Source organism: Oncorhynchus keta, chromosome 18, assembly GCF_023373465.1.
Source record: "Oncorhynchus keta strain PuntledgeMale-10-30-2019 chromosome 18, Oket_V2, whole genome shotgun sequence".
Taxonomy (NCBI): Eukaryota; Metazoa; Chordata; class Actinopteri; order Salmoniformes; family Salmonidae; genus Oncorhynchus; species Oncorhynchus keta.
The window spans coordinates 16,294,710-16,321,259 of record NC_068438.1 but is presented as its reverse complement, the minus strand read 5'-3'; the positions used below and the strand labels follow the sequence as shown (position 1 = coordinate 16,321,259).

The 26,550-nt window shown below is 45.7% G+C and overlaps 3 protein-coding genes across 4 annotated transcripts; 2 read left to right on the top strand and 1 right to left on the bottom strand.

Moving 5' to 3' along the window:
* Positions 1-1,740: 1,740 nt before the first annotated feature.
* LOC118397359 (caspase a-like) lies at positions 1,741-4,896 on the bottom strand. The gene is made up of 8 exons (XM_035792017.2): positions 4,758-4,896; positions 3,684-3,968; positions 3,444-3,553; positions 2,873-3,049; positions 2,527-2,767; positions 2,281-2,409; positions 2,082-2,191; positions 1,741-1,961 (listed from the first exon to the last, which is right to left on the bottom strand). The coding sequence occupies exons 1-8, from the start codon at positions 4,762-4,764 to the stop codon at positions 1,857-1,859; spliced, it is 1,164 nt and encodes a 387-aa protein (XP_035647910.1). The 5' UTR covers positions 4,765-4,896; the 3' UTR covers positions 1,741-1,856.
* Positions 4,897-14,836: 9,940 nt separating this feature from the next.
* LOC118397357 (rab5 GDP/GTP exchange factor-like) lies at positions 14,837-22,702 on the top strand. 2 transcript variants are annotated; one of them, XM_035792015.2, is made up of 9 exons: positions 14,837-15,168; positions 15,916-16,115; positions 16,473-16,645; positions 17,681-17,850; positions 18,140-18,221; positions 18,411-18,543; positions 18,645-18,736; positions 18,874-19,130; positions 19,277-22,702. In XM_035792015.2, the coding sequence occupies exons 2-9, from the start codon at positions 15,937-15,939 to the stop codon at positions 19,664-19,666; spliced, it is 1,476 nt and encodes a 491-aa protein (XP_035647908.1). In that variant the 5' UTR covers positions 14,837-15,168; positions 15,916-15,936; the 3' UTR covers positions 19,667-22,702. The 2 variants fall into 2 exon arrangements, with proteins under 2 accessions (XP_035647908.1, XP_035647909.1); XM_035792016.2 differs by having other exon boundaries at positions 15,913-16,115.
* Positions 22,703-23,607: 905 nt separating this feature from the next.
* LOC118397355 (high affinity immunoglobulin gamma Fc receptor I-like) lies at positions 23,608-26,544 on the top strand. The gene is made up of 6 exons (XM_035792013.2): positions 23,608-23,712; positions 23,877-23,912; positions 24,527-24,817; positions 25,070-25,336; positions 25,505-25,780; positions 26,108-26,544. The coding sequence occupies exons 1-6, from the start codon at positions 23,688-23,690 to the stop codon at positions 26,176-26,178; spliced, it is 966 nt and encodes a 321-aa protein (XP_035647906.1). The 5' UTR covers positions 23,608-23,687; the 3' UTR covers positions 26,179-26,544.
* The last annotated feature ends 6 nt before the right edge of the window (positions 26,545-26,550 follow it).

The window sequence follows — 26,550 nt, the reverse complement described above, 5'->3', positions numbered from 1 at the left end:
AAAAAACGAATCGCAGTGAGACCCTGTGTTCCATCCTGGGTACCGTGTCTGGCTCTCTACCAGGAACCTCCCACTCCTCCTGCCCTGCAAGAAACTGAGCCCCCAGTTTGTGGGGCCGTTCAAGGTTCTCCGGAGTGTCAACGAAGTGACATACAGTCACTATCGTATCTCACCCTCTTTTCATGTATCCCTTCTCAGGCCGGTGGTTCCTGGTCCCCTCGCTGATACTGTCCCCCACGGCACAGCTCCACCCCACCCCTGGACATTGAGGGGGTCCGGCATACGCTGTCAGATCCCTACTGAACTCCCGAAGTCATGGGGGCCGGCTCCAGTATCTGGTGGACTTGGGAGGGGTATGGCCCAGAGGAGCGGTGTTGGGTTACGGTGGAGGACATTCTGGACCCCAACATCATCCGTGATTTCCACCTTTGCCAACTGGACCGACCCGCTCCTCATCCTTGGGGTCGTCCCTTTGGACGGTGTCATCCTGCGGCTGGAGCCGCGCATCAGAGGGGAGGTACTGTCACATCTTATCCAGCTCCTCCCCTCCGGTGTACGACGTCGCCAGAATACTAACCATCGGTCCTGGGATTCATCATTACGCACACCTGGCACTCATCATTACTCGCACCTGTTAGTCATTATGATTCACACCTGGACTTTACCTTCATAATGTCTTCCCCAGTTACCGGCATTTCGCCACATGGATTTGTCTTGTTCCTGGTTTTGTTGTTTTATTAAATGTTTCACCTGCACCTGCTTCCCGACTCACAGCTCCGTTATTACACTACACATAGAGAGACAGAGGGGCGCTGTTTCGCTCGCTCAGATGCTTTCTCCGGTGAGATACATTCAGCCTCTTATGAATTGAAGGAAAATTCTGAAACACAGAGAAAGATAAACTATTTATCTTTTTCTTGGTCAATCTTTTGATTTCTTGGTCAATCTTTCTTGGCATCCATGAATACACACCACTCCTGGGAAGCCAGGCCCAGCCAATCAGAATGAGTTCCCCCACAAAAGGGCTTTATTACAGACTATAATTTTCAAAAAACTAAACTATAACCTTCATTCCAGAGCCTGGGTGCTGAGCAGTTATGCCAAATTGGCCACTGGTAACCATACCAGCCTACTTAGTTTAATTCATACCAAGAAGCACACAGGAGTAGCAACTCAACTTGAATAGACCTGCTCGTCATTGAAAAAACATTTTATGATGGACATAAGTCATAGGTTTAAACATCATCTATGGTATTAAAAAATCTACATCTCCTTCCCGAAATAATAGTAGCACCAATCCATAGGCAAGCTTGCTCACTGTCTAACAATAGTGGATAGGCAAAATTAACCTACTTTTCATTTGTAGCCAAAGGCATATCCCATCTACATGTTTTTGAGTGCTGTGAGATCTTTTATTTTGGCACACAGTGCTTTTGTCACCCAGACGTATTTTGCTTATCTTCCAAATGTTAAAACAGGAATGGCCAATCTTCCTCCTGGAAAGCTACTGGGTAACATACCCTATATACTTTTGTTTCAGCCCTGCTCTAACACACCTGATTCTACTAATTAGCTGCTGATCTTGACTTTGATTAGCTGAATGAGGTGTGTTAGAGCAGGGCTGGAACTAAAGACTACCTAGCTCTAAAGGATAATATTTTAATTAGCTAATAATACAGAATTTGTTGATGATAAAGTAATGTGTTAAAAGGTTCATTATAAGTATAAATTAAAACATAATGGTGACACCAAACACTTTATTGTGATGTATGGTTTCATATAGGAAAACTGAAACAATGTTCCTCCCTTATTCCTCCATTGTGATTACAGTACAATTCATCAACCATCACAACTACTCAGAGGCCTGGGAAGAGGTAGAAGTGCTTTGTTAGAGTGGCTCGGTCTTTGGTTGGCATCTGTCTGCCTTTTCCCATGTGGAAATCTTCAAAGCGAACCATGACCTGTATGGAAGAAAATACCAACATGTTATTGTGGCTCAAAGTAAATCAAAGGTGATCAATTATTCCATACAGCGCAATGAGGAAAGAACATTGTCAACTGTTCTGTTTCCAGATACTTGCCTTCCTGAATAATTCTTCTATATGATCATCACAGGCATAGGTGTTGAATGTCTCCATGATGTGTTGGATAAAAAAGGTGCCCATCTTTGGATCTCTGTAGGACTTAGTATCTGAAAGGGCAGGGAATGTAATGAGGGTTTACTCACAGTGATTTACAAACAATATAATGCCTGAGAATGTGTTAATATGACCCACTAACCTGGTGTACAGGACAGGAGGGAGATGAAGTCCTTTTCGTTGTGTTCCCTCTTGATTGAGTCACTCTCTAACTCCAAGTCATGGCTGGGCCCAGCCACCGCGTCACTGACCCAAACAAACCCGTCATTGCCTGAAATAACAGGCAAATCCTCTTTAATATGGAGGCATTCTACTCAAGTTAAAGTCATTACAAAAGGTTTACATACATTTTGGAAAAATAATAATTTTTTTTCAATGAAAGGATCACCTCCCCTGCAGGCCTGAATGAGGATGACTTTGGGCTTGTTAACCAGTGCTTTGCAGTTATCTGTATTCAGGTGTGTGAAGATGTTGGTGATGGGGAAGACATCAGGTTTAGGGTCCCCTTCCTTGTAGTGGACACCCATGATGGCACCCAGCTCCCCGTGAGACATCATCACCACGAAGACGCTGTCCGACAATAAGTGCTCCTCACGTTTAGAGAACGCTTTCACAGCCTCGTCCATCTCCTGCAAGAGCACACTGAGTCAGTCATAGTGGAGACAAACCATAGACTAAGGAAACATGTAGACATTCTTCTGGAGGCAGGGGAGATGTTTCCTCCCCCTGTGTACCTGTGCAGACAGGTTTCTATGTTTCACTACATCATATCCCAGATCCCTGAGAAGCCTCTCTATGTTCTCCTCGTCCTTCACTGCACCTCGTCTCAGCATGCTCTTATCATCAAACTCCACGTTGTTTATGAGCAGGGCCAGGCGCTTCCGACCAGACTTATCCATTGGAGGGTAAATCTTATAGTGCAAAGCAATGACAGGTGCAAAGGTTATTTAACAGAAATACAGCCTCGCAACAATTCAACTCAATCAAAATATGTGGGAAAATTGGTCCCAATTTACAAGTCACCCTAAAACCACTCTGTAATAATGGTGTAGGTACACATTGTTACACAGTTATTGCAGTTTGTGAAATTACAAATTGAAACTTTGATAGTTTGTTTACACTGTAGGACTTTCACGCCAAGACTTATTTTTTTAAATGTATTGTAACTCAAATGACTGTGTTTCCTAAACTGTGCCACAGGTAACCCCAGGGGTTCATTAGCAAGCTCATCAATTCTTTTGGGGCACTCAGAAAACCGATACATGTACACTGATCTATCCTTTGACAACCAAGTGGAGCTCAAACCTCGCAACCCTTCCTCTGAAGAATGCCCTCCTTAAAGTCACTGGTGCTGGGGATGAGGACAGAGGACACTTGGCGCACCTCCTGCTGTGACAACTGGGGCGATGATGGTGCTGCAGGGAAAACGCAGCATGTTACATTTAATTTACAGTATCTGCAAAGTAAAAAAAAAACTCTTATCAGGTCTAAGAGATGTTTGGGATTGTGACAGACCTCACTGAATGGTGCATCAGTTTCACTCACTCATCTTGGCCGGCTGCCTGGGGTCCAGATCCAATTTGTCATAAAGTCCAGGATCTCTCTCCTGAACTCGGACAATCATCTTCTCACTGGCTTTCCTCCCTTTCTTCCGCACCATATCGATGAGGCATCGTGCCTGCTTTGTCTCAGTGCTGTTCTCCTCCGTCACCGATTCTGTCTCTTCATCGTTCAGCACCTGGTCTTCCAAAAGGTCGTCCAGGAGCTGCTTGATCACTGGCTTCGTCACACTGTCTATGAATGTAATGCGAGCCTTGGAGAGCACCTTGTCTGGTGAAGGAAATAGGAATTCATCAGAGCTACAATTGAATCATCGTTGGAGCGATGTCTAAGTCTTATGCATCTGCTTTGTAATTGTGCATACAATGTATTATACATGCCTATTCATCCTTTAAAGTGGCCATCTGCAGCTCGAACAATAACAAGGTTACACCCCGCCACTGATTTGGTAAACAGCTGAGGGATAGGGCTGGTGAAATGTAACCACTCTCAAACTCATGGACAAGCTATGGATGCAAAGACTGACCATCCATGATATCAACATTATTGTTTTAACCATGTTTTTAGGCTATACAGTGTTTGTTAACAAATAACATTGTTAACACACAAATTAATAAACCAAGTTTATATTTTGATGGGTAGGACAATTGAACTAAACTCATGAGTCATCTTATATTCTTCAAGAATCAATGGGTATATCATAAATGTAATACATAGCCCTAAAGGACACCGAGGGCTAAGATACACACACACAAAGAGAGAAAGATAAACAAATGATCACACACGCACACACACACATTATTATCAAATTAACTGTTCCCGATAGAAAAAAGGGGATAGACCGTGCGTCGTGCAGGTTGGTCTTGAGTTCGAGAGCTATAGCGAAAGTGAAAGTATGCATGCTGTAGAAATGCAAAACAATTTCCCCAAATTACAACACAAACATTGCAATATTCTTTATATTTATATTTGTCAGAGTAGTTCAAATAAATACCATGTTTGTTTAAACTTTTTTACATAAGCAAAACAGCCGATAATGTTTACATTATAATGATTTACCTGCCATTCCTTAGATGAAGTGGATGAAGCTATGCTCTTCTTTCTGCCAGCTATTTCGGATTGTCACGGTTCATGAATCCACTGCCTCTCTCTTTCTCTCTCTCTCTCTCTCTCTCTCTCTCTCTCTCTCTCTCTCTCTCTCTCTCTCTCCCCGTGTTTGTGTGGGCGTGGTTCCCAATCTCGGCCTGATTGTCTGCGCCAGCTGGAACCACTTATCTTCCCTTTATATGTTCTGTAACCAGTGTTTCTTGTTGTCAGATCGTTGTTACTTCCCTGAGGTTGTGTCGTGTGTCTGTGCTCTTCTCTCGCCGCCCTTGTGTGGATTATCTGCTGTGCTCCTTCCTACCCATCCGGACACACTCCCTGGATTTCTCAGCACGCTATCATTGGAAGATGCGCCCTAGTCCCTGGGTCGGATTCCGTCTGAGTACAGTCTGTCTGTCCTGTTGCTGTTGTAAACTGTATCCATTAAACCATCGTTGCTTGCATCTTGCATCCGCCTCTGTATTGTCACAGAACGATCTGACCATACCATGGATGCAGCGAGTTCAACGAGTCTGACCGAATTCATTTCCCGCAGTATCACGAGAATGGATCAACAAGAGGAGAACATCTCCAGCACAGATCGGGCAGTACAAGCCCTTGCGACGCAGGTATCCCAGCTGATCCAACAATTACAACATCTGAGGGGTTCCGCTGCGCCACCTACACCGGCAGTTCAACCCGCCCCGCCAGAGCCGGATTCCCAGCTAGAGCCACGGCTACCGACACCAGAGGGTTATTCAGGTGATCCTGACTATTGCAGAGCCTTTCTTACGAGATGTTCCATGCATTTCTCGTTGCAGCCACGGACCTTCAACCGTGAACAGTCTAAGGTAGCATTCATACTCACACTGCTATCAGGCAAAGCGGCTCTTTGGGGAACGGCGGTGTGGGCGAACCAGGACCCATGCTGCACCTCTTTCCAGACACTCTCCGAGGAGATGAGAAGGGTCTTCGATCGGGCCGTGGCGGGTAGGGAGGCGGCCAGACTACTCGCTGACCTTCGCCAAGGAGACCGTTCAGTATCGGAATACTCCATCCAATTCCGCACTCTGGCCGCAGAGTGTCAGTGGAACGAGGAGGCGCAGTGGGACATGTTCCTGCATGGGCTGGAGGACCGGATCCAGAAGGAGATTTATGTTCTGGACCTTCCCAGGAGTTTAAATGGACTAGTGGAACTAGCCTTGAGGGTCGACGCTCGTCTGAGTCGTATTGGCCGCCGAGCATGCCCTAACAGACCGTATAACGACACGGAGGGCGGGCATGCCAGCGGCGGGAACACGGCCAGTTCAGCCTCCGCTCACGAACCCATGCAGCTGGGGAGAGCTCGCCTCCCGGGAAGAGAGGGAGAGGCGGAGATCCCAAGGACTCTGTCTCTACTGTGGTAGAGCGGGCCACTTTATCCACTCCTGCCCGGTAAAAGATCAGGCCCGGTAGTAAACATGAGGCTACTATCGGGTGGTGTCACCACAGAGAAGACCTCATCATCTACTCTCCTCCCGGTAAGACTAAGATGGGCCACCCACACGCACGACACCCAAGCCTTACTGGACTCAGGAGCAGAGGGTAATTTCATGGACTTCAAGCTCGCTCACAAACTCCAGATTCCTATCACCTCACTCACGCACAAGATATCCGTCAACGCTCTCAATGGTCAAGAACTCCCCAACATTTCTCACACCACTGAACCTATCACACTCATCACTTCTGGCAATCACACTGAGACACTATCATTTCTACTCATGGACTCACCCCTTGCACCATTAGTTCTCGGCCACCCTTGGCTCACCCAACACAACCCCAGAGTTGACTGGGGTCATAACTCTATATCCATGTGGAGTAACAAGTGTCTTGAGTCCTGTTTAGTGTCTGCCTGTTCGTCTGTGTCTGATTCTGTGTTTCTAGAGGAGGCAGTGGATTTGTCTAACGTGCCCGTTGAATACCTCGACCTGAAGGAGGTGTTCAGTAAGTCCCGTGCTGCTTCTCTTCCTCCGCATCGTCCCTATGACTGTGCAATAGAATTATTGCCAGGTGAGTCTCCGCCTAAAGGCAAGTTATATTCACTCTCTGTTCCTGAGAGGGAGGCTATGGAGAGATACATCTCTGATTCTCTGGCATCTGGATTCATTCGTCCTTCCTCTTCTCCAGCGGGGCGGGGTTCTTCTTTGTGGGAAAGAAGGACGGATCTCTGCGTCCTTGCGTTGATTACCGTGGGTTGAATAACATCACAGTGAAGAATACCTATCCCTTACCGTTGATGTCCTCAGCCTTTGAAAGGTTACAGGGAGCATCCGTGTTCACTAAGTTGGATTTACGTAATGCATATCATTTGGTTCGCATAAGGGGGGACGAATGGAAGACCGCGTTTAACACCCCCAGAGGGCACTTCGAATATTTGGTCATGCCTTTTGGGCTATCCAACTCCCCAGCGGTTTTCCAGGCACTCGTCAATGACGTGCTGAGAGATATGATTGATCAGTTCATATATGTTTACCTGGATGACATACTGATTTTTTCTTCTTCTCTCCAGGAACACGTTCAGCACGTCAGACGAGTGCTTCAGAGGTTGTTGGAGAATGGACTTTTTGTCAAGACGGAGAAATGCATTTTTCATGCACAATCCGTTCCATTCCTAGGTTACATCGTCTCGACTGAAGGTATTCGCATGGATCCTGACAAGGTTAAGGCTGTGGTGGATTGGCCAAGCCCAGATTCCCGTAAGGCCCTACAGAGGTTTCTGGGATTCGCCAATTTCTATCGGCGTTTCGTTCGCAACTTTAGTCAGATAGTCGCTCCTCTTACCGCCTTAACCTCCCCCAGAGTGCCGTTCAGGTGGTCCGATACAGCCGAGGCTGCATTCGCCAAACTCAAGAGCCGCTTTGTTTCGGCTCCCATCCTCATAGCTCCCGATCCCTCGCGTCAGTTCGTAGTAGAGGTGGACGCTTCAGAGGTGGGGGTAGGTGCGGTACTTTCCCAACGTTCCTCTTCTGACGACAAGATGCACCCTTGTGCGTTCCTTTCCCATCGGTTATCACCTGCGGAACGCAACTACGACATTGGCAACAGAGAGTTGTTGGCAGTGAAGTTAGCACTGGAGGAGTGGCGCCATTGGTTAGAGGGTTCGGGGTACCTTTTATAGTTTGGACCGATCACAAAAATTTGGAATATATCAGAACCGCTAAGCGACTCAACTCCAGACAGGCGCGGTGGGCACTCTTTTTTCGGACGTTTTGACTTCTCTCTCTCGTATCGCCCGGGTTCCAAGAATGTCAAACCCGATTCCCTTTCTCGCATTTTTGACCATTCCGAACGCCCATCCACTCCCGAGTACATCCTACCCGGGACCCTAGTGGTATCCACACTCACATGGGAGGTTGAATCGAGGGTCAAAACGGCCTTAGAAGGGGTAACGCCTCCGCCCGGTTGCCCGCCTAATCGGTTGTTTGTGCCGGAGGGGTGTCGGTCCGATGTTATTCGGTGGGGCCATTGCTCCAACGTAGCGTGTCATCCAGGAGTCAGCCGCACTAGCTTTTTGGTTAAGCAACGCTTTTGGTGGCCACTGATGGCTCGTGACATTCACAGTTTTGTCTTGGCTTGCTCGGTTTGTGCCACTGGGAAGACTTCTAATCGACCCCCAGATGGGTTACTCCAACCGCTGTCGGTCCCTTCGAGACCCTGGTCCCACATCGCGCTAGATTTTGTTACCGGCCTCCCGCCCTCCCAGGGCAAGACGGTGGTGTTGACCGTGGTGGACCGGTTCTCGAAGGCGGCTCATTTTATTCCCTTGCCTAAATTACCATCTGCCAAGGAGACAGCGGTAGCTGTCGTGGATCACGTCTTTCGCTTACATGGCCTGCCGATGGACGTAGTTTCTGACAGGGGCCCCAATTTGTGTCCAAGTTTTGGCAAGAGTTTTGTAGGTTACTGGGAGCGAGTGTCAGCCTGTCTTCAGGGTTTCATCCCCAGAGCAACGGTCAAACGGAGAGGGCCAACCAAGATTTGGAGAGAGTGTTGCGATGTTTGGTTTCTAAGAATCCCTCTTCCTGGAGTCAACAACTCTCTATGGTTGAGTACGCTCACAATTCGTTGCCAGTGGCAGCTACGGGTCTCTCTCCGTTTGAGTGTAGTTTAGGTTACCAGCCACCTATCTTTCCCAGTACGGAGTCCGAGGTCACTGTTCCTTCCGCTCATGCTTTCATCCAGAGGTGCCGTCACGCATGGAGCAGAGCCCGTGAGACTCTTCTCCGGGTGGGGGCGCGCACCAAGGCTAAGGCCGATCGCCACCGGTCGAAGCCTCCGGTATACGTCGTTGGCCAAAGAGTGTGGCTTTCTACTAAGAACATTCCACGCCGATCCGTTTCGAACAAACTTGCCCCCAAATTTATCGGCCCGTTCAGAGTCACCAGGATCATTAGTCCGGTGGCGGTCCGGCTCAAGCTTCCTCCGGCGTATAGGAGAATTCATCCTACCTTTCATGTGTCTAAAATAAAACCTGTGTTTCAGGCACGCATTAACCCGCCGGTCCCGGTTCCCCCGCCGCCACGACTTGTTGATGGGGAACCCACCTTTTCTGTCAATTGTATTTTGGACTCTAGAAGGAGGGGACGCGGTTTCCAGTACCTGGTGGACTGGGAGGGTTACGGCCCGGAGGAGAGAAGTTGGGTACCTGCTAGGGACATTCTGGATCACTCCCTTATCGATGATTTCAATCGACAGGTAAATTCGCCTGGGAACGCCAAGAGGCGTTCCTAGGGGGGGGGGTATTGTCACGGTTCATGAATCCACTGCCTCTCTCTTTCTCTCTCTCTCTCTCTCTCTCTCTCTCCCGTGTTTGTGTGGGCGTGGTTCCCAATCTCGGCCTGATTGTCTGCGCCAGCTGGAACCACTTATCTTCCCTTTATATGTTCTGTAACCAGTGTTTCTTGTTGTCAGATCGTTGTTACTTCCCTGAGGTTGTGTCGTGTGTCTGTGCTCTTCTCTCGCCGCCCTTGTGTGGATTATCTGCTGTGCTCCTTCCTACCCATCCGGACACACTCCCCTGGATTTCTCAGCACGCTATCATTGGAAGATGCGCCCTAGTCCCTGGGTCGGATTCCGTCTGAGTACAGTCTGTCTGTCCTGTTGCTGTTGTAAACTGTATCCATTAAACCATCGTTGCTTGCATCTTGCATCCGCCTCTGTATTGTCACACGGATAGGATAAAGATATGCCTATGCGTTTTCTTGATGACACTCTATCACTCACCACTCACTCACTCACTCACCACTTACCTGTTGTCTACCAAATACTTTTCGGCCTGGGCTACTGGAGTTTTAACGTCATAAAAAGTCTTAGCAATTTCCCATATATTTTATACAGTAACCTGATTGGCAGGTTTGATGCATAGATTTACATGATTTACATTTACGTGATATGCATTGAACAATATGTTGTCTTTTTCTGATTCACAAGATATACAATTAGGAAAAGTATATTTGTACTTAAAATGTACATAGCTAATTTATAACTGTCACATCATATATTGAATGGGCTTTCATTTACATTTCATTCACTTGTAAATGTGTGTACTGTCTGTGCAAACGAAAATGATACATTGCAGCTAGTTAAATGCATAACTATGGAGCGATAAGGGGAGCTGCCCTCCCTACTTTAAAGCTATGCTCAAACGGTAAATGCTAAATGGCATCCAATTGGGATTACACTACAACCGAAACCGTTAATTCTGCCACTCCGGGCTCTTGGCCCACCCACCCATAACGTCTCAAAATGGTCTCAAGAGAGCGCTGTTGGATAACGAGGAAGAAGGGTGACGCTACGTAAACAAACTTGTATGTCAGAGAAGTCCGGGGTCTAACTAGTTTCAAGTGGATATTCGACTGAAGTTCGCGCTTTCAAACCTCAGTAGCTTTCAAACCACTTGAGCCACAGACTCCAAATTAGTGTCATGATGTTGGAAAAATTGCGCACAACATTGCACGATTGTTTTTCACGATTTCGTCATTAATTCACTTTGAAAAGCTAATAAACACGATGAAATGTGAGCAGCATTTTATTATTCCTAGTTGAATTAGTTAGGGAGCGTAAACAAAGTACAAACTTTTAAATTCAAATTTTTCTAAATTTAAAATTTCAATAGCTCCTGGGTCATGTGACCTACTGACAAAGAAGGTTCAGAATGTACACTCAGTGGGCCTACACATTGCACACCCTTTAGTTTGTCAATTTTCATCTCACTTAATTTTACATAAATTTTTGACATGATCCAATTTCAATTGCTCCCTGGTCATGTGACCTCTGACTCCTGGCCTCTAGGCCTACACCCCCTGCCCGCCTGCCTGCCTCTCCCTGGAACTACAGACCTCCAGGCCTCCACACCTACTCTCCCTACCATGTCAACACCCCCCTCCCTTGGCCTTAGAGTATAGCTTACTCCCTGGAATTACTAAAATGTCTATAGTCCTGCTGCCAGGGACCACGTGCACCTGGTAACCCGAAACACGCCCTGTGCTCCTGGTGACCCACCCGCTTTTTTCTGCTCACAGAAGTCCCCACTCCAAACAATATTGCCTGAGTGCTACCCCAAGCCCCTGCTTGGACTCGGAGTGCCCCACGCTTTGATGGAGGCATTCTTGTGCACCTAGTAACCTGAAACAAGCTCTGTGCACCTGGTGACCCGCCCACTTTTATCCGCTCAGTCCCCAACCTCCACAGCCTGAGTGCTGCACCCAGCCAATGAGTCTGGCCGTCCCTGCTCGGACTCTGAGTGCCCCCCTCCTTAATTAAGGGAGGCCTCCTCGTGCATCTGGTGACCTTTTTACTTCCACAGTGAGATCCAACCTGACTCACAGTCCCAGCAGAGGACGGGCCCGGACGGATGGGCGATCACCACCTAGCCCCCCACCTATCCAGAGCCCAATGTCAATGTCGTATGCCTTCTACCCGCCTGCCTGGGCTCTCTCACACTCTGAGTCTGGCCCCTGGCCCTTCTGCATGCACCTGGTAACCCATAAGTAAAGAAGGAGGATGGTGGAGGAAGTCGCCTTCCGCCCCCGACAAAAGCTTTCAATAGATCGCAGTGAGTGAGCTGCTCTCCTACGTACGAAACCCTGACAGAGAATCAGGTTGTCTACGAGTGATTTAGCACCAGCTTCCCCGTAAACATGTGGCTGTGCATCAGGAGAGGGGAGGAAGCTCATCCAGCCGCACCCCAACCCTGTCACAAACGGCTCTACTCACCTGCCAAAAGAGGCAGGCTATCCCGAGCCAACCGAAGATCCGCTGTGCTACGGTATCCTTAAGTTAAGGGGGGATTCTGACTTAGAGGGGTTCAGTCATAATCCCACAGATGGTAGCTTCGTATCATTGGCTCCTCATCCAATCAAATACATGAAATATCTGAACCTGCAGTTCCTCTCGTACTGAGCAGGATTACTATTGCAACAACACATCATCAATAGGGTAAAACTAACCGGTCTCACGATGGTCTAAACCCAGTTCCCTATTAGTGGGTGAACAATCCAACGCTTGGTGAATTCTGCCTCACAATGATAGGAAGAGCCGACATCGAAGGATCAAAAAGCAACGTCGCTATGAGTGCAAGCCAGTTGTACCTGTGGTAACTTTTCTGACACCTCCTGCTTAAAAGCAAAAAATTCAGAAGGATCGTGAGGCCCCACTTTCACGGTCTGTATTCATACTGAAAGATCAAGATCAAGATCAAGATAAAGCGAGCTTTTGCCATTCTGCTCCACGGAAGTTTCTGTCCTCCCTTAGCTCGCCTTAGGACACCTGCATTACCGTTTGACAGGTGTACCGCCCCAGTCTAACTCCCCACCTGCCCCTTTCCCCGGAGCGGGTCACACCCAGCGCGAGCAACCGGGGCTGGCCTCCCCGCCTCACCGGGAAAGTGAAAAAGTAGTGTTATTTCACTGCCGGCCAAGGTCTCCCTCTTATTCTACACCTCTCATGTCTCTTCACAGTGCAAAACTACAATCAAGCTCAACAGGGTATTCTTTACACGCTGATTCCGTCAAGCCTGTTCCCTTGGCTGTGATTTCACTATCCATTGCAGTATTTAGCGGCACCATCGACCGGGTTTCGGAAGAAGCAACAGAAAATGATCATCCCCTTTCAATCATTTGCTTTCCCAGTCAGCCCTCTGGGACAGAGCCATAGGAAGCCTCCTTTATCAGCGCTTCATCGATATTCCTCACTTTGACATGAGGGGGTCACAGTCACCCCACGGGTGATTTGAGCGTGACCGCGACAGGTGGGTACGCCCCTTTGAATTTCATCAAGTTGACATTCAGTGATCAGTGCCCAGTGGGAACCTAGGCTTCTTCCGTCCGCTTTATGGTTCTGCAGCAAATCAAATCAATTTACCCTCCAGACAAGCTGGAGATACTTCATAGGGCATGAGCCAGATCCATGCAATGCCCTATCACTGCAGGACCAATGGGTTTAGTCTCCACCTCAAGTCTAGTGGGCGTAGAGGAGACCTCCCAACTTACAATGTGTGAGGCTGGCGAGCGCCGTAGCTGGGGAGATCCGCGAGAAGGACCTGGCGCACATCCAGAGTTGCCACCACCAACCGCCAGACCCGCTTCACACCCCAGCCCGACAGACCCAGTCCTTTGAGCCAATCCTTATCCCGAAGTTACGGATATTTCTGCCAACCCTTACCTACATTGTTATAACATGCCAGAGGCTGTTCACCTTGGAGACCTGCTGCGGATATGGGTACAGCCCAGCGTGAGATTCACACCCTCTCCCCCCAGATTTTCAAGGGCCTGGGAGAGCTCACCGGACACCGCCAAAGTCGAAAACGCTTTCCAGGGCTTGGGCCCCTCTCTCAGGGTGAACCCATTCCAGGGCGCGCTGCCCTTCACAAAGACAAGAGAACTCTCCCCGGGGCTCCGGCCAGCTTTGTCGGGTTACCACACTGGATGCCTCACAGTGCCCGTCCCTGGACATTCTGAATGTAGTTTGAGGTCAGTAGGTCACATTACCAAGGAACTATTGAAATTATAAAGTTTAAAAAATGTTTGTAAAATCGTGGAGATAAAAATTGACAAACTAAAGGGTGTGCAATATACAAGGGTAGTCTGTGGACATTCTGAACCTTGTTTTAGTCCAGTGAGTGACATGACTAAAGACCTATTGAAATTAGAAACATTGAAAATGTATGTAAAATTGAGTGCAATGAAAATGGACAAACTGAAGGGTGTGCAATGTGTAGGCCCACAGAGTGGACATTCTGAACCTTGTTTGAAGTCAGTAGGTCACATGACCAAGGAGCTATTGAAATTCTAAAGTTGACCAAATCCATGAAAATGGACAAACTAAAAGGTGTGCAATATAGAAGGGTAGTCAGTGGACATTCTGAACCTTGTTTGAAGTCAGTAGGTCCCATGACCAAGGAGCTATTGACATTTGAAAGTTTGAAAAATTCATGTAAAAATGTGTGAGATGAAAATGGACAAACTAAAGGGTGTGCAATGTGTAGGCCCACTGAGTGGACATTCTGAACCTTGTTTGAAGTATGTAGGTTACATGACCAAGGAGCTATTGACATTTGAAAGTTTGAAAAAGTAACGGGAAAACGTGTGAGATGAAAATGGACAAACTAAAGGGTGTGCAATGTGTAGGCCCACTGAGTGGACATTCTGAACCTTGCTTGAGGTCAGTAGGTCACATGACCAAGGAGCTATTAAAATTCTAAAGTTGACCAAATTAATGAAAATGGACAAACTAAAGGATGTGCAATATAGAATCAGTGGACATGTCAGTGGACATTCTGAACCTTGTTTGAAGTCAGTAGGTCATATAACCAAAGAGCTATTGAAATTCAAAAATGTAAATAAATCATTTAAAATAGTGCAAGATGTAAATCGACAAAAACAAGTGTGTGCAATGTGTGTCTATGCCATCGGCTTAGCTAGAACCAGTTTTGAAAGTTTTAGGAGTAATGGTTAAAGAGCTATTGACATTTGAAAATGTTGATTTGTCACTATGTTGACGGTCCCTAAACCCCTGTTTGTGGAAGTAAGGAAAACTACAGGCGAATGAATATCTGTCGAATATTCAACCTGAATCTGATTTGACCTCGGTTCAGAGGAGTGGGTAGCAGATATTGCCAATGGCTGCATAAAAACCCACACTACCCACACTCAATAATCTTTCTTAAAAGCTAAGGAGTCGCAGAATGTTGTTAGCCAGCTAACGATATTGTTGCATTGCTTGTCAACTTTGTTGGATCCTCGAGGAATTACTGTCACGCTAGCCAGCGCTTCAACTGCAAACGTTAGCTTCTAGTGTGAGCCAAACCCTACTTAGTTCAATTTATCTCTGGTCAGGACCCAGTGGTCAGGTGGGTACATTGTAGAATACTAAATGATGTTGTTGTTGTTTTTTAGCTAAGTTTAAAGGTTTACTGTTTACATTTAGTTACCAGAAGAAGCCTAGCTAACGTTAGCTAATGTCATCAGCTAGTTAGAGCTGAACTGAGCTCAGTGCATTGCTTGCAGCTATTACACAGTAGTAGGTTAGTTATACAAAATATTTGGTATTAGCTAGCTAGCGTGTTAATACATCAGGATGGCTAGCTAGCTAACATTGTGATGTGGCTTCAAACAAATTCAAGTGTAGCTTCACTATTGGAACTTGTTACAGTTAGAAGGCCATAAACATTTTTACCATTGTTTGTGGTCATCCATTAAATTCCTCCTGTGTTGTTTTTCTTATCATGCATTACCAATATGAGTCAGTAGTCATATTCACCAGAAATGGGCAGATTGATGTGTCAGATTTCCACTTTGGGTGGTAAAGTTGTAAGCACTGCCTGCAGTATGAAATCATATTTTGATATAGGCTGGATTTCACTGAGATTTCCTTCAGTGTTTGAATTGAAATGTGTCATTATGCTAGCTACCTCTAAACATAATTTTTTATCAAATACCTCAACCTGAATGTGGACCATAGTGTGTAGGCATTCAACTGTGTCAAGTCCTGATAAATAAGTAATAGCCATCAAGTTTGCTTTAGGCTACTTCTGACGGCTGATCATTCTACCATGCCATCATTCACAGTCTTGTATTTTTATTGTCATTCCCAGCAGTATCCTTGCTAGCCGTGAGGGATGAGCCATGGGCCGGAACGTCGTGGGATCCATGTGGACCAGTCAGAGCTGTTGTGTACGAAGGGATGTGGTTTCTATGGCAATGTGGCCTGGCAGGGCCTCTGCTCCAAGTGCTGGCGGGAGGAGTACCAACAAACCAGACACAAACAGATCCAGGAGGACCATGCTCTGGCAGAGAGGTGTGTGTTGTCTGTTTGATCAAGCTTGCTATGCATCTTCCCCCAGCTGCTGCCCGGTTTGGCAGAGGTAGCACTCGATTTGAAATCGAGGAGCCCGGCGGCAAACACTGAATGCCCGCTAAAATTGAGGGGTGGAGTCGAAGACAAAACATTGATTAATAAACATTTCAACAGCCAATTTCACAGAGGCAAATGGAACAGTGTCATGTTGCTGTCTGTCATTAGTTTAAATGATTCTTGCCTTTTTAATCTCTGACATTCTTTCCTTATCTGTCGTGTTTTATTTAGGGACCACTGTCTGTATGTCTTCAGTATTGATCATGTAGTAGTAACACCAATGTCTGTTCTGTGTCCCAGGTTACAGATGGAGGAGGAGGCAGCATACGCTAACAACCACCAGGGGGCAGCCCAGTCCCAGCCTGCCATCGCACCCTTCAGCAAATTTGAAGAGAGGAAAACTAAGGAGTCACGGAAAGTCAACACAGTGACTAAGTTTTTCACTCCCTCAGCAAAGACACCACCCAAGAAAGGTAGGATCCATGTCTATGAGATAGGGTTTACAGTTTATAGTGTTTTCTCTACCATTACTGGAGGGATGAGCAGATCCAAACCACCACTGCATCCCTTCTCTGCATAATGTTGGAGCACAGTTCCGCTTTCCCCCTCTTTCAGAATTCTGCCCCCCAGTCACTGTGAAGAAGGTCACATGGGGCATCCAGCTACAGTTCCCTAGATGTTCAACCTCTCCCTGACCCAGTCTGTAATACCTATATATTTCCTGCAGACCACCATAGTCTCTGTGCCCACGAACACAAAGTTTACCTGTCTAAATGACTATCGCCCCGTAGCACTCACATCTGGAGCCATGAAATGCTTTGAAAGGCTGGTTATGGCTCACATCAACACCATCATTCCAGACACCCTGGACACACTCCAATTTGTATACCGCCCCAACAGATCCACAGATGACACAATCTCTATTGCACTCCACACTGCCCTTTCCCACTGTGACAAAAGGAACACTTAGGTGAGAATGCTGTTCATTGACTACAGCTCAGCATTCAACACCGTAGTGCCCTTGAAGCTCATTACTAAGCTAAACACCTCCCTCTGCAACTGGATCCTGGACATCCTGACGGGCCACCCCCGGGTGTTGAGGGTAGGCAACAACACATCTGCCACGCTGACCCGCAACACAGGTGCCCCTTAGGGGACTGAAAAGATTTGTCATGGGCCCTCGGATCCTCAAAAAGTTTGAAAGCTGCAGCATCTTGACTGGCTGCATCACTGCTTGGTATGGCAACTGCTTTCATGTGGAACCATGCATTTGAAGCGTAGCAAAAAGGGACTAGCTAAAATCAGATTGCAGAAGGATGTTTTGTGAAATCACAACGCCGCAAGCTGTGCTGGTAAAGAATGAGATGAATAAAGACCCACCCTCATTTTCTCCGCTTCCATCAAAAGGCTGGCTGAAAGCCAGTCTTTTATATCTACCACCTAAGGAATATTGTACATACACACAGACATATCATTCCCTTCATTATCTGTGTCCTCCACCCTACTAGACTCTGTCCCTGGCGAGGCCCAGTCGACCCCAAGCCCCTCAGTGAGCCGCAAGCCCTTAGAGATGGACCGCACCACACGAGAGTTCATCAATTTCCTCAAGACACTGAAACCTGGCAGGGAGATCTTCAAACAGTGCCGGGCCTTCACAGAGAGCATGGCCTGCAAGAGGGTGAGTAGTACACTACAATAGCACCAGTGGCTTCTGAATGTGGAGAGCCTGATGAGTCCCATGGGTGTGACCTCTATTCATTCACCCCTGCGGCTTGGGTTTTTGACCATTTCACTTCCTCATCGTAGAACAGAAGGATGCCAAAAACAAACGAAAAAAAAACATTTGGTTATTCACTCAATGCTCTGGAGTAACATCAGCGTGAACTCAGCGTGAACTCTCCCTTAAACTTGAAATGAAGGACAATATACGACAATCCCTTCAAGCTAATAGCGCTCTTGTTCCACAGGACCTGGGTGCTGATGAGCTGTCTGAGTGTGTTCAGGACTTCTACCAGAACCTGTCAGACCGCCTGCAAACACACTACAAAGGTACACCTCTCCTGTCCTCACCTCTAATACTCTAATACCAGATCATTAAGGATATCTTGAAACAGGGGCTTGATGATAAAGTTGCAGGTGAGAATGAACACACTCTGATCCTTTCTGAGAGCTATCTATAGGTAGGCCTTGAATGACTCACATTTGCTGTTTTCCCGCCTGTGTCCGTGTTGACCCCAGGGTCGTCGGAGCGCGTGGAGAGTGTGATGGACGAGGTAGAGAGGTACATGATGACACGTCTCTACGATGAGGTCTTTTGTCCTGAGACCACAGACGATGAGAAGAAAGACCTGGATGTTCAGAAGAGAATCAGGTAAAGACAATGACACTGATATGATACTGAGTATGAGCATTGAAGCTGCTGTATGCCTCCTTGTACATCTGTTCACTAAAGTGTGTGTGTGTGGGTTGCAGGGCCTTGCATTGGGTCACCATTGAGATGCTGTGTGTCCCTGTGGATGAGGAGATTCCTGAGGTGTCTGATAATGTGGTCAAAGCCATCACAGGTCAGACTTTAGCCTGTATTCATTTGTTTTTAGTTTTTTTTTACAACGAGACCCAAACACTGACTGAACATGCATGTAATGTATAATGTCATCATAGCACATGAACTACCACTCTGTTCCACCCTGACTTCCTGTAGACGTGATAGAGATGGACTCGAAGCGTGTGCCCAGGGACAAGCTGACCTGCATCACGCGCTGCAGTAAGCACATATTCAATGCCATCAATACCACCAAGAAGGAGGCAGCATCTGCTGATGACTTCCTGCCCACCCTCATCTACATCATCCTGAAGGCCAACCCTCCACGACTGCAGTCCAACATTCAGTACATCACCCGCTTCTGTAACCCTAGCCGCCTCATGAGCGGAGAGGACGGATACTACTTTACCAACCTGGTGAGAGGGCTGTGTACGCAAAGCAAACAGACAGACAAGCTGTACCAAACAAAGTCTAATACACATACACTGTACACATATTAAGAATATAATTTGTGATTCCCCTAACCCCCCTCTTTCTCTCCTCTCTCTCTGTCCCTCTGCAGTGCTGTGCGGTGGCCTTCATAGAGAAGCTGGATGGCCAGTCTCTGAACCTAAGCGCTGAGGTGTTTGAGCTCCACATGTCAGGCCAGGTGTCCCCCCAGCGGCCCCAGGCTGCCCCCTCCCCTCCAGGCAGTGCTGCTTTCAGCGAGATGAACGAGCGTCTGGACCTGTTGACGGGGCTGGGCGTGAGGCAGGAACGCGTCGTGGAGGGAGCTCGCCGCCTGGAGGGTGACCTCATCGACTGGAGGGACGGGGTGGAGCACAAAGTGCAGGATGTGTTGGAGAGGTTCCCCCTGGAAATGCACCCCCCCGCCTCTTCTGCCATAGACGCTGACAACGTGGAGAACGACCTCCTGCCTCCTCCTCTCCAGCCGCAGTTGTTTGCCGGCTGACCCCCAACACCCCAGTACCCCGACCCTCTGGACTTGTTACTCTCTCTCTCTCCACCCTGGAAAGTGCCTCCTGTTCTAATGCACATATAGGTTCCCTGTAATGGGTCCAAGAAGTGTAACTCCAACCCTCCCCATTGTATGCATCCTTAAAATAGATGCTTGCAGTCGCCTGTACCCCAGTACTCTTAAATAAACCACTTTCTTGGTCGGTCTTCAGCACTGATTAGTAAGAGTACCAGATAGTTTGCAGGCATATTGCCTTCATCGATGGTCATGAAGGAAAGGAGATAAGGAACGGAAGCCTTTTAAGACTGTTGGGACACAGACCATTGATTTTATCCCCTGTATTACTCCTGACTGATTCCAAGTCTGAGTACAGAAGCCCTGGTGAGAGGCATCTGTTACGATCATGTCTATGTAACCACAACCAAATTTCCCCTGAATATGTCTATAAATATGTGTGTGTGTATATATACAGTGGGGCAAAAAAGTATTTAGTCAGCCACCAATTGTGCATGTTCTCCTACTTAAAAAGATGAGAGAGGCCTGTAATTGTCATCATAGGTACACTTCAACTATGACAGACAAAATGAGAAGAAAAAGAATCCAGAAAATCACATTGTACAATTTTTTATGAATTTATTTGCAAATTATGGTGGAAAATAAGTATTTGGTCACCTGTAACTTCTTCTTTAAGAGGCTCCTCTGTCCTCCACTCATTACCTGTATTAATCGCACCTGTTTGAACTTGTTATCAGTATAAAAGACACCTGTTCACAACCTCAAACAGTCACACTCCAAACTCCACTATGGCCAAGACCAAAGACCTGTCAAAGGACACCAGAAACAAAATTGTAGACCTGCACCAGGCTGGGAAGACTGAATCTGCAATAGGTAAGCAGCTTGGTTTGAAGAAATCAACTGTGGGAACAATTATTAGGAAATGGAAGACATACAAGACCACTGATAATCTCCCTCGATCTGGGGCTCCATGCAAGATCTCACCCCGTGGGGTCAAAATGATCACAAGAACGGTGAGCAAAAATCCCAGAACCACACGGGGGGACCTAGTGAATGACCTGCAGAGAGCTGGGACCAAAGTAACAAAGCCTACCATCAGTAACACACTACGCCGCCAGGGACTCAAATCCTGCAGTTCCAGACATGTCCCCCTGCTTAAGCCAGTACATGTCCAGGCCCGTCTGAAGTTTGCTAGAGAGCATTTGGATGATCCAGAAGAAGATTGGGAGAATGTCATATGGTCAGATGAAACCAAAATATAACTTTTTTTTTGTAAAAACTCAACTCTTCATGTTTGGAGGACAAAGAATGCTGAGTTGCATCCAAAGAACACCATACCTACTGTGAAGCATTGGGGGTGGAAACCTCATGCTTTGGGGCTGTTTTTCTGCAAAGGGACCAGGACGACTGATCTGTGTAAAAGAAAGAATAAATGGGGCCGTGTATCGTGAGATTTTGAGTGAAAACCTCCTTCCATCAGCAAGGGCATTGAAGATGAAACGTGGCTGGGTCTTTCAGCATGACAATGATCCCAAACACACCACCCGGGCAACGAAGGAGTGGCTTCGTAAGAAGCATTTCAAGGTCCTGGAGTGGCCTAGCCAGTCTCCAGATCTCAACCCCATAGAGAATCTTTGGAGGGAGTTGAAAGTCCATGTTGCCCAGCAAAAAGCCCCAAAACATCACTGCTCTAGAGGAGCTAGAGGAGATCTGCATGGAGGAATGGGCCAAAATACCAGCAACAGTGTGTGAAAACCTTGTGAAGACTTACAGAAAACGTTTGACCTGTGTCATTGCCAACAAAGGGTATATAACAAAGTATTGAGATACACTTTTGTTATTGACCAAATACTTATTTTCCACCATAATTTGCAAATAAATTCATTAAAAATCCTACAATGTGATTTTCTGGCTTTTTAAAAAAAAAAAATGTCTGTCATAGTTGAAGTGTACCTATGATGAAAATTACAAAATTGCTCAATTGGTGGCTGACTAAATACTTTTTTGCCCCACTGTATATATATAAATGCCAAACCTGTTCAGTCATGCACTCAGTTTAGAGAAGTGATTTTTATTTTTTTATTGTGTGGATATTAATTATTGGATGCAATAAAGACACAATTCTTGTAAAGTTTACATTAGCAGTCATTCTAAATCCTATACAATAGTCTTGCGTAGAGAATAATTACATGAGTAATTGTATTATTTGTTTCAACATTTTCCAGGTTTGTTTGAGGCATTCAGACTACAGTCTTTTGAGAGGGGATAAGGATGTTTAGACTATTCAAATGGCTAAATTAATATCATAGTTCATTTTTTTTTATTTTATATATATATATAAGAAATAAATTATTTTCATTTCAGAGTTTAGAAGATACTAAAAGTCCCTACACTCGTTTGACTGCTGAACAGCTGCTTCGTCAGAAGAAAGTCTTCCGTTTCTCAGTCGTCATATTTAGTATGGTTTTATCTAAGTGAAGTACTTTTAGTAAGTGCTTTAATTTACAGTGGTGTATTTTATTTGTACAAATATTTTGTGGGTAAATGTTGTCAAACAGAATAGTCATAACAATGTTGATCTCAGCTCCATGTCGTAACCATTCATTCAGGGTTAGATGGATATATGAAGGAACAGTAGGCATTGCGTTGGAAGAGTAGTGTCTTGGATGCAACACAAAGTACATTTACATACTACCTATATATTTTATCTTTTTTTTAAACATTTTATCATGTTTAATTTGATCACATTTGTAACTATCAGATACAAATGCTCGCCAAAACCTGGAAGCTAAAATCCCATTCAATCCAATTTAAGCACTAACTGAAATAACTAGGCATTGGATAGCACACAATCAATGATCAGGTATTTTTGAAAAAGCAATGTAAAAAAATATATCTGCACAACCATAGTTTTGTTTTTGTATGGAGTAGCTAAATATTGTCTTGTATTTAAATGTAACTTATTGAGACAGTGTTGTTTTATAGTGTGTTGATGAATAAAATAACTCAAAAGTCGTTCTGTGTCTACAGCTTTGTCACCACAGTAACATGACTATCTAGGGTAAGTAGAAAAAAAGTTGAGCAAGCAAAAGTGTGTTTGCAATGTACACTGAGTGTACAAAACATTAAGAACACCTGCTCTTTCCATGACATAGAAGGACCAGGTGAAAGCTATGATCCCTTATTGATGTTAAATCCACTTCAATCAGTGTAGATGAAGGGGAGGAGACAGGTTAAAGAAGTATTTTTAAACCTTGAGACATGGATTGTGTATGCGTGCCATGAATGGGCAAAACAAAATATTTAAGTGCCTTTGAACTGGGTTTTTCACGCTCAACAGTTTCCCGTATGTATTAAGAATGGTCCAACATCCATAGGACATCCAGCCTTGACACAACTGTGGGAAGCATTGTAGTCAATATGGGCCAGAATCTCTGTGGAACGCTTTCAACACCTTATAGAATACATGCCCTGACAAATTTAGGCTGTTGTGAGGACAAAAGGGGATGCAACTCAATATTAGGAAAGTGTTCCTAATGTTTTGGGTATACTTTATATTGATCTGAGTACTGTGACACAGCTTCACATTTATATACTTGCTGGGCTGGCAAACTTATTGATCATGGATTATGAAATCAAACTTGTTTTGGTGCAAGGGTCACCTGCCAGAGCCCTTTTTTAAATCATTGTTATCTTGTATTTTGAAGCTGTAGCATTATTTGAACATTTCACAAGTGCTTACCATAGCTAGATGTTTTAAAAAAAACAGCACACATGAGGTTGCCTCCCAGGGCTTTGGTAATTCCCTCATTCCTAAAACGGAACTTCCCTAAAGTTATTGAAGATGCCAGGAAGAGCCTTATGCAATAAAGGGAAGACAATGTTTCTTTCACATCGTATTTTTTGCAATCGAAACTGAAAACTAGTCTCATTTCCCCTGACAATATATAAAGATTGTACTGTAGTTATCCCCATCAGAAGCACAAACAGAACACTCAACATGATGCTCTTACTCAGCCTCCTTGGTGAGTTCCTTTCAGTCCACTTATAGAGATTACAGATCATTATTTATGTGTATAGATGATCACTGATTGATTGATTGATTGATTGATTGATTGATTGATTGACAGAATGATCACCAATTTTATTGTTGGTTATTTTAATGATGAATGGTTATTTATTGTTTCAGTTGTTTCAACACTACCTCAATTGGCTGAGCTACAAGGTATTTAGTAAATACATTTCTCTCTGGCTGCGTTTACACAGGCAGACCAATTCTGATCTTTTTACCAATTATTGGCAAAGATCTGATCTGATTGGTCAGCAATACCAATTCGTGGCAAAATATTTGGGCTAACTGCGTAGTCAGCCATCATAGGCCTCTGAGATTTCAAGTCCTTCTCTTCAAACCAGTGTTGTGTAATGTCATCATATGAAATACAGTATGTAAATTGTTTATTTTCATGAGTAATACTTATACACTGCTGAACATTAGTTGCCATTTGTAATGTTAGGTGATCGTGTAAATAAGACCAAGTTGCTGTTTATGCTCAGAAGTTATGCTTATTTTGTTCTCAAGTCTGACTCTAGTAGGCTGCGTTTACACAGGCAGCCCAATTCTGATATTTGTTTCACTAATTGGTCTTTTGAGCAATCAGATCAGCTCTGAAACAGATCTGATGTGAAAAGATCTTATGTGATTGGTCAAAAGATCTTATGTGATTGATCAAAAGACCAATTATTGGAAAAATATATTAGAATTGGGCAGCCTGTGTAAACACAGCCGTAGTAGTCTACTCAAAATGGTAGAAAGACTTACCTGTCAACATTTCTTCACAGTCCTCCCCACCAGTGCTCCGCAGACAGCTGTGGCTGAACTAGTCAAGGGGTTACCCTGGATCTTCTCAGGGGAGAGCGTGCATCTGAAGTGCAGTGTTCCTGGGAATGTGTCGGCCGAGTGGAGGTACCGGTGGTTCAGGGGGGGCGAGGAGCTCCAGGAGTCTGAATACTTTGTCCTCTGGAAGGCCAGGCCACAGCAGAGTGGGAAGTACTACTGCCAGGGCCTAAGAACCACATGGATAAACACACAACACACCCTCCACAGCCTGCCTATAGAAATAGAGGTGGACGGTAAGAGAACCCCTATCAATATTGAGCCATGATGACATCTAGTTTGATTGTCCTTCTGTTAGCAGTCTGTATTAGCCAACTCCTTTCTTGTTGTCATGCCAAACGTGTAACAATAGCAAAATAAGCAGAAACAGACTGACAACCAGGCTAAGTTACACCTGTAGCACACCTGACCATAGAGGGTAACTGTCAACAGGCCAGACAGGGACTACGCCACCCCGTTAACTAAAATCACTTATTGCTCTTTGTCAGGTGGGTGGGCCATCCTGCAGGCCCCGCCCCTGCCCATGCTGGTTGGAGAGACAATGACCCTGACGTGTCGTGTCCGTAACAACCCCAAACTGACAGAGGTCATACTCTACAAAGACGGGGTGGAGCTTCAGATACAGCGTGGCCCAGAGCTGCGTGTCACCAACCTTACCCTGCAACACCACGGATCCTATTGGTGCAGAGCATCCTGGGATGGACGGAGGGAAACCAACTCTGTAATCTCAATGGCTGCTCCAGTGTCCATCATAGGTGAGGTTGAGTGACTGGTGTGGTTTGTAATTTTGAGTTTGTGCAGGGTGTGGAACCATATTTCAAAGTTGATTTGCCCTCATCATTCCATTATCATATGGTCATTGAATACCAGTTGGTATGTGAGGAATATTTTTCAGTATTAATGTTCTATATTCTCCCCTGCAGAGGTTCTGACAGAGCCCATGTTGGAGATTGTGCCCAATGACCCTCTGATCCATAAAGACTGTATGCTCCTGGTGTGTCACGTTCAACTGAATGCCCGTCAGCCGGTTCCACACATCCACTACTACTTCTACCAGGACGGGCTGAGTCTCGGGCCTGCCTCTTCCCAGGACAAAGTCACAGTACTGAGGGACTCAGGCCAGTACTGGTGCAAAGCCAGCGTTCCTACTCTGGGCCTGAAGAGGCTCAGCGAGCCCTTAGGTTATGGGCGAGTGACAGGTGAACACTCAGAACACATGAGAAACCAGAAATGAATAGTAGTCCCCCTTTAGGATGCGTCATAATGTTGACCAGTGGCGTCAGTTCAGTTAAACCTAGGGTATGGCAGGGTGGGGGGGACAGCTTCTCTCTGAACAATGCTCCGCATGGTCCTAAAGCCAGCCAACCAACATGCTAAACAGCCGTTGCATTTTAATTGGGATTGGAAGGATTTTAGTCTACTTTTTTGTTGCCTACTTGTATATTTTTGGTCTTGAGCTAGGTTACGTCGACTGCCATACCCTGACATTCCCAACTGACGCCCTGATGCTGACTCTGTGTTAACAGGGAAACATCAGGGACCAGTTGTCTCTCTCCAGCCCAGAGCTCCAACTCCCCAGACCACCACCTCTATCTAGCCTTCTCAGCCCCCTACCTTCCCCGATGCAGCCAGTGATTCTCCAAACACTGTCCTGTGATGTTGTTTTTTCAGATGATGGGACAATGGTGTGGAGGGACTTCTTTTGAACAATACCAGATCAATGTACATTATCACTATCAGTTTCATAATTAGACCCCTTTGAACCAATTTAGTTGCATCTCCAGTTTACCCATTCATTTGCCTCCAGAATGTACTTGTGTTTTATAACATTCCTTATCTAAATGAATGAATTAATTACTCATTAATATAATGTTATTTGTCTTTTAAGTTGTGAATGAAACAATGAATTGTATTTGCACTGTTGATTGTAAACTCAATCCAAATAAATCCAGTCAAAGTCAAACATTTA

Bases quoted from the DNA above. Each gene is read 5' to 3' on its own strand.
- LOC118397359 (XM_035792017.2), bottom strand. The intron at 2,768-2,872 runs GTACACAGGGGG...GTGCTCTTGCAG, and splicing joins ATAGAAACCTGTCTGCACAG to GAGATGGACGAGGCTGTGAA. The intron at 2,410-2,526 runs GTGATCCTTTCA...CTGTTATTTCAG, and splicing joins CATTCAGGCCTGCAGGGGAG to GCAATGACGGGTTTGTTTGG.
- LOC118397357 (XM_035792015.2), top strand. From the start codon at position 15,937: ATGAGCCATGGGCCGGAACGTCGTGGGATCCATGTGGACCAGTCAGAG. The intron at 16,116-16,472 runs GTGTGTGTTGTC...TCTGTGTCCCAG, and splicing joins GACCATGCTCTGGCAGAGAG to GTTACAGATGGAGGAGGAGG. The intron at 19,131-19,276 runs GTGAGAGGGCTG...GTCCCTCTGCAG, and splicing joins GATACTACTTTACCAACCTG to TGCTGTGCGGTGGCCTTCAT.
- LOC118397355 (XM_035792013.2), top strand. From the start codon at position 23,688: ATGATGCTCTTACTCAGCCTCCTTG. The intron at 23,713-23,876 runs GTGAGTTCCTTT...TTATTGTTTCAG, and splicing joins GCTCTTACTCAGCCTCCTTG to TTGTTTCAACACTACCTCAA. The intron at 25,781-26,107 runs GTGAACACTCAG...CTGTGTTAACAG, and splicing joins AGGTTATGGGCGAGTGACAG to GGAAACATCAGGGACCAGTT.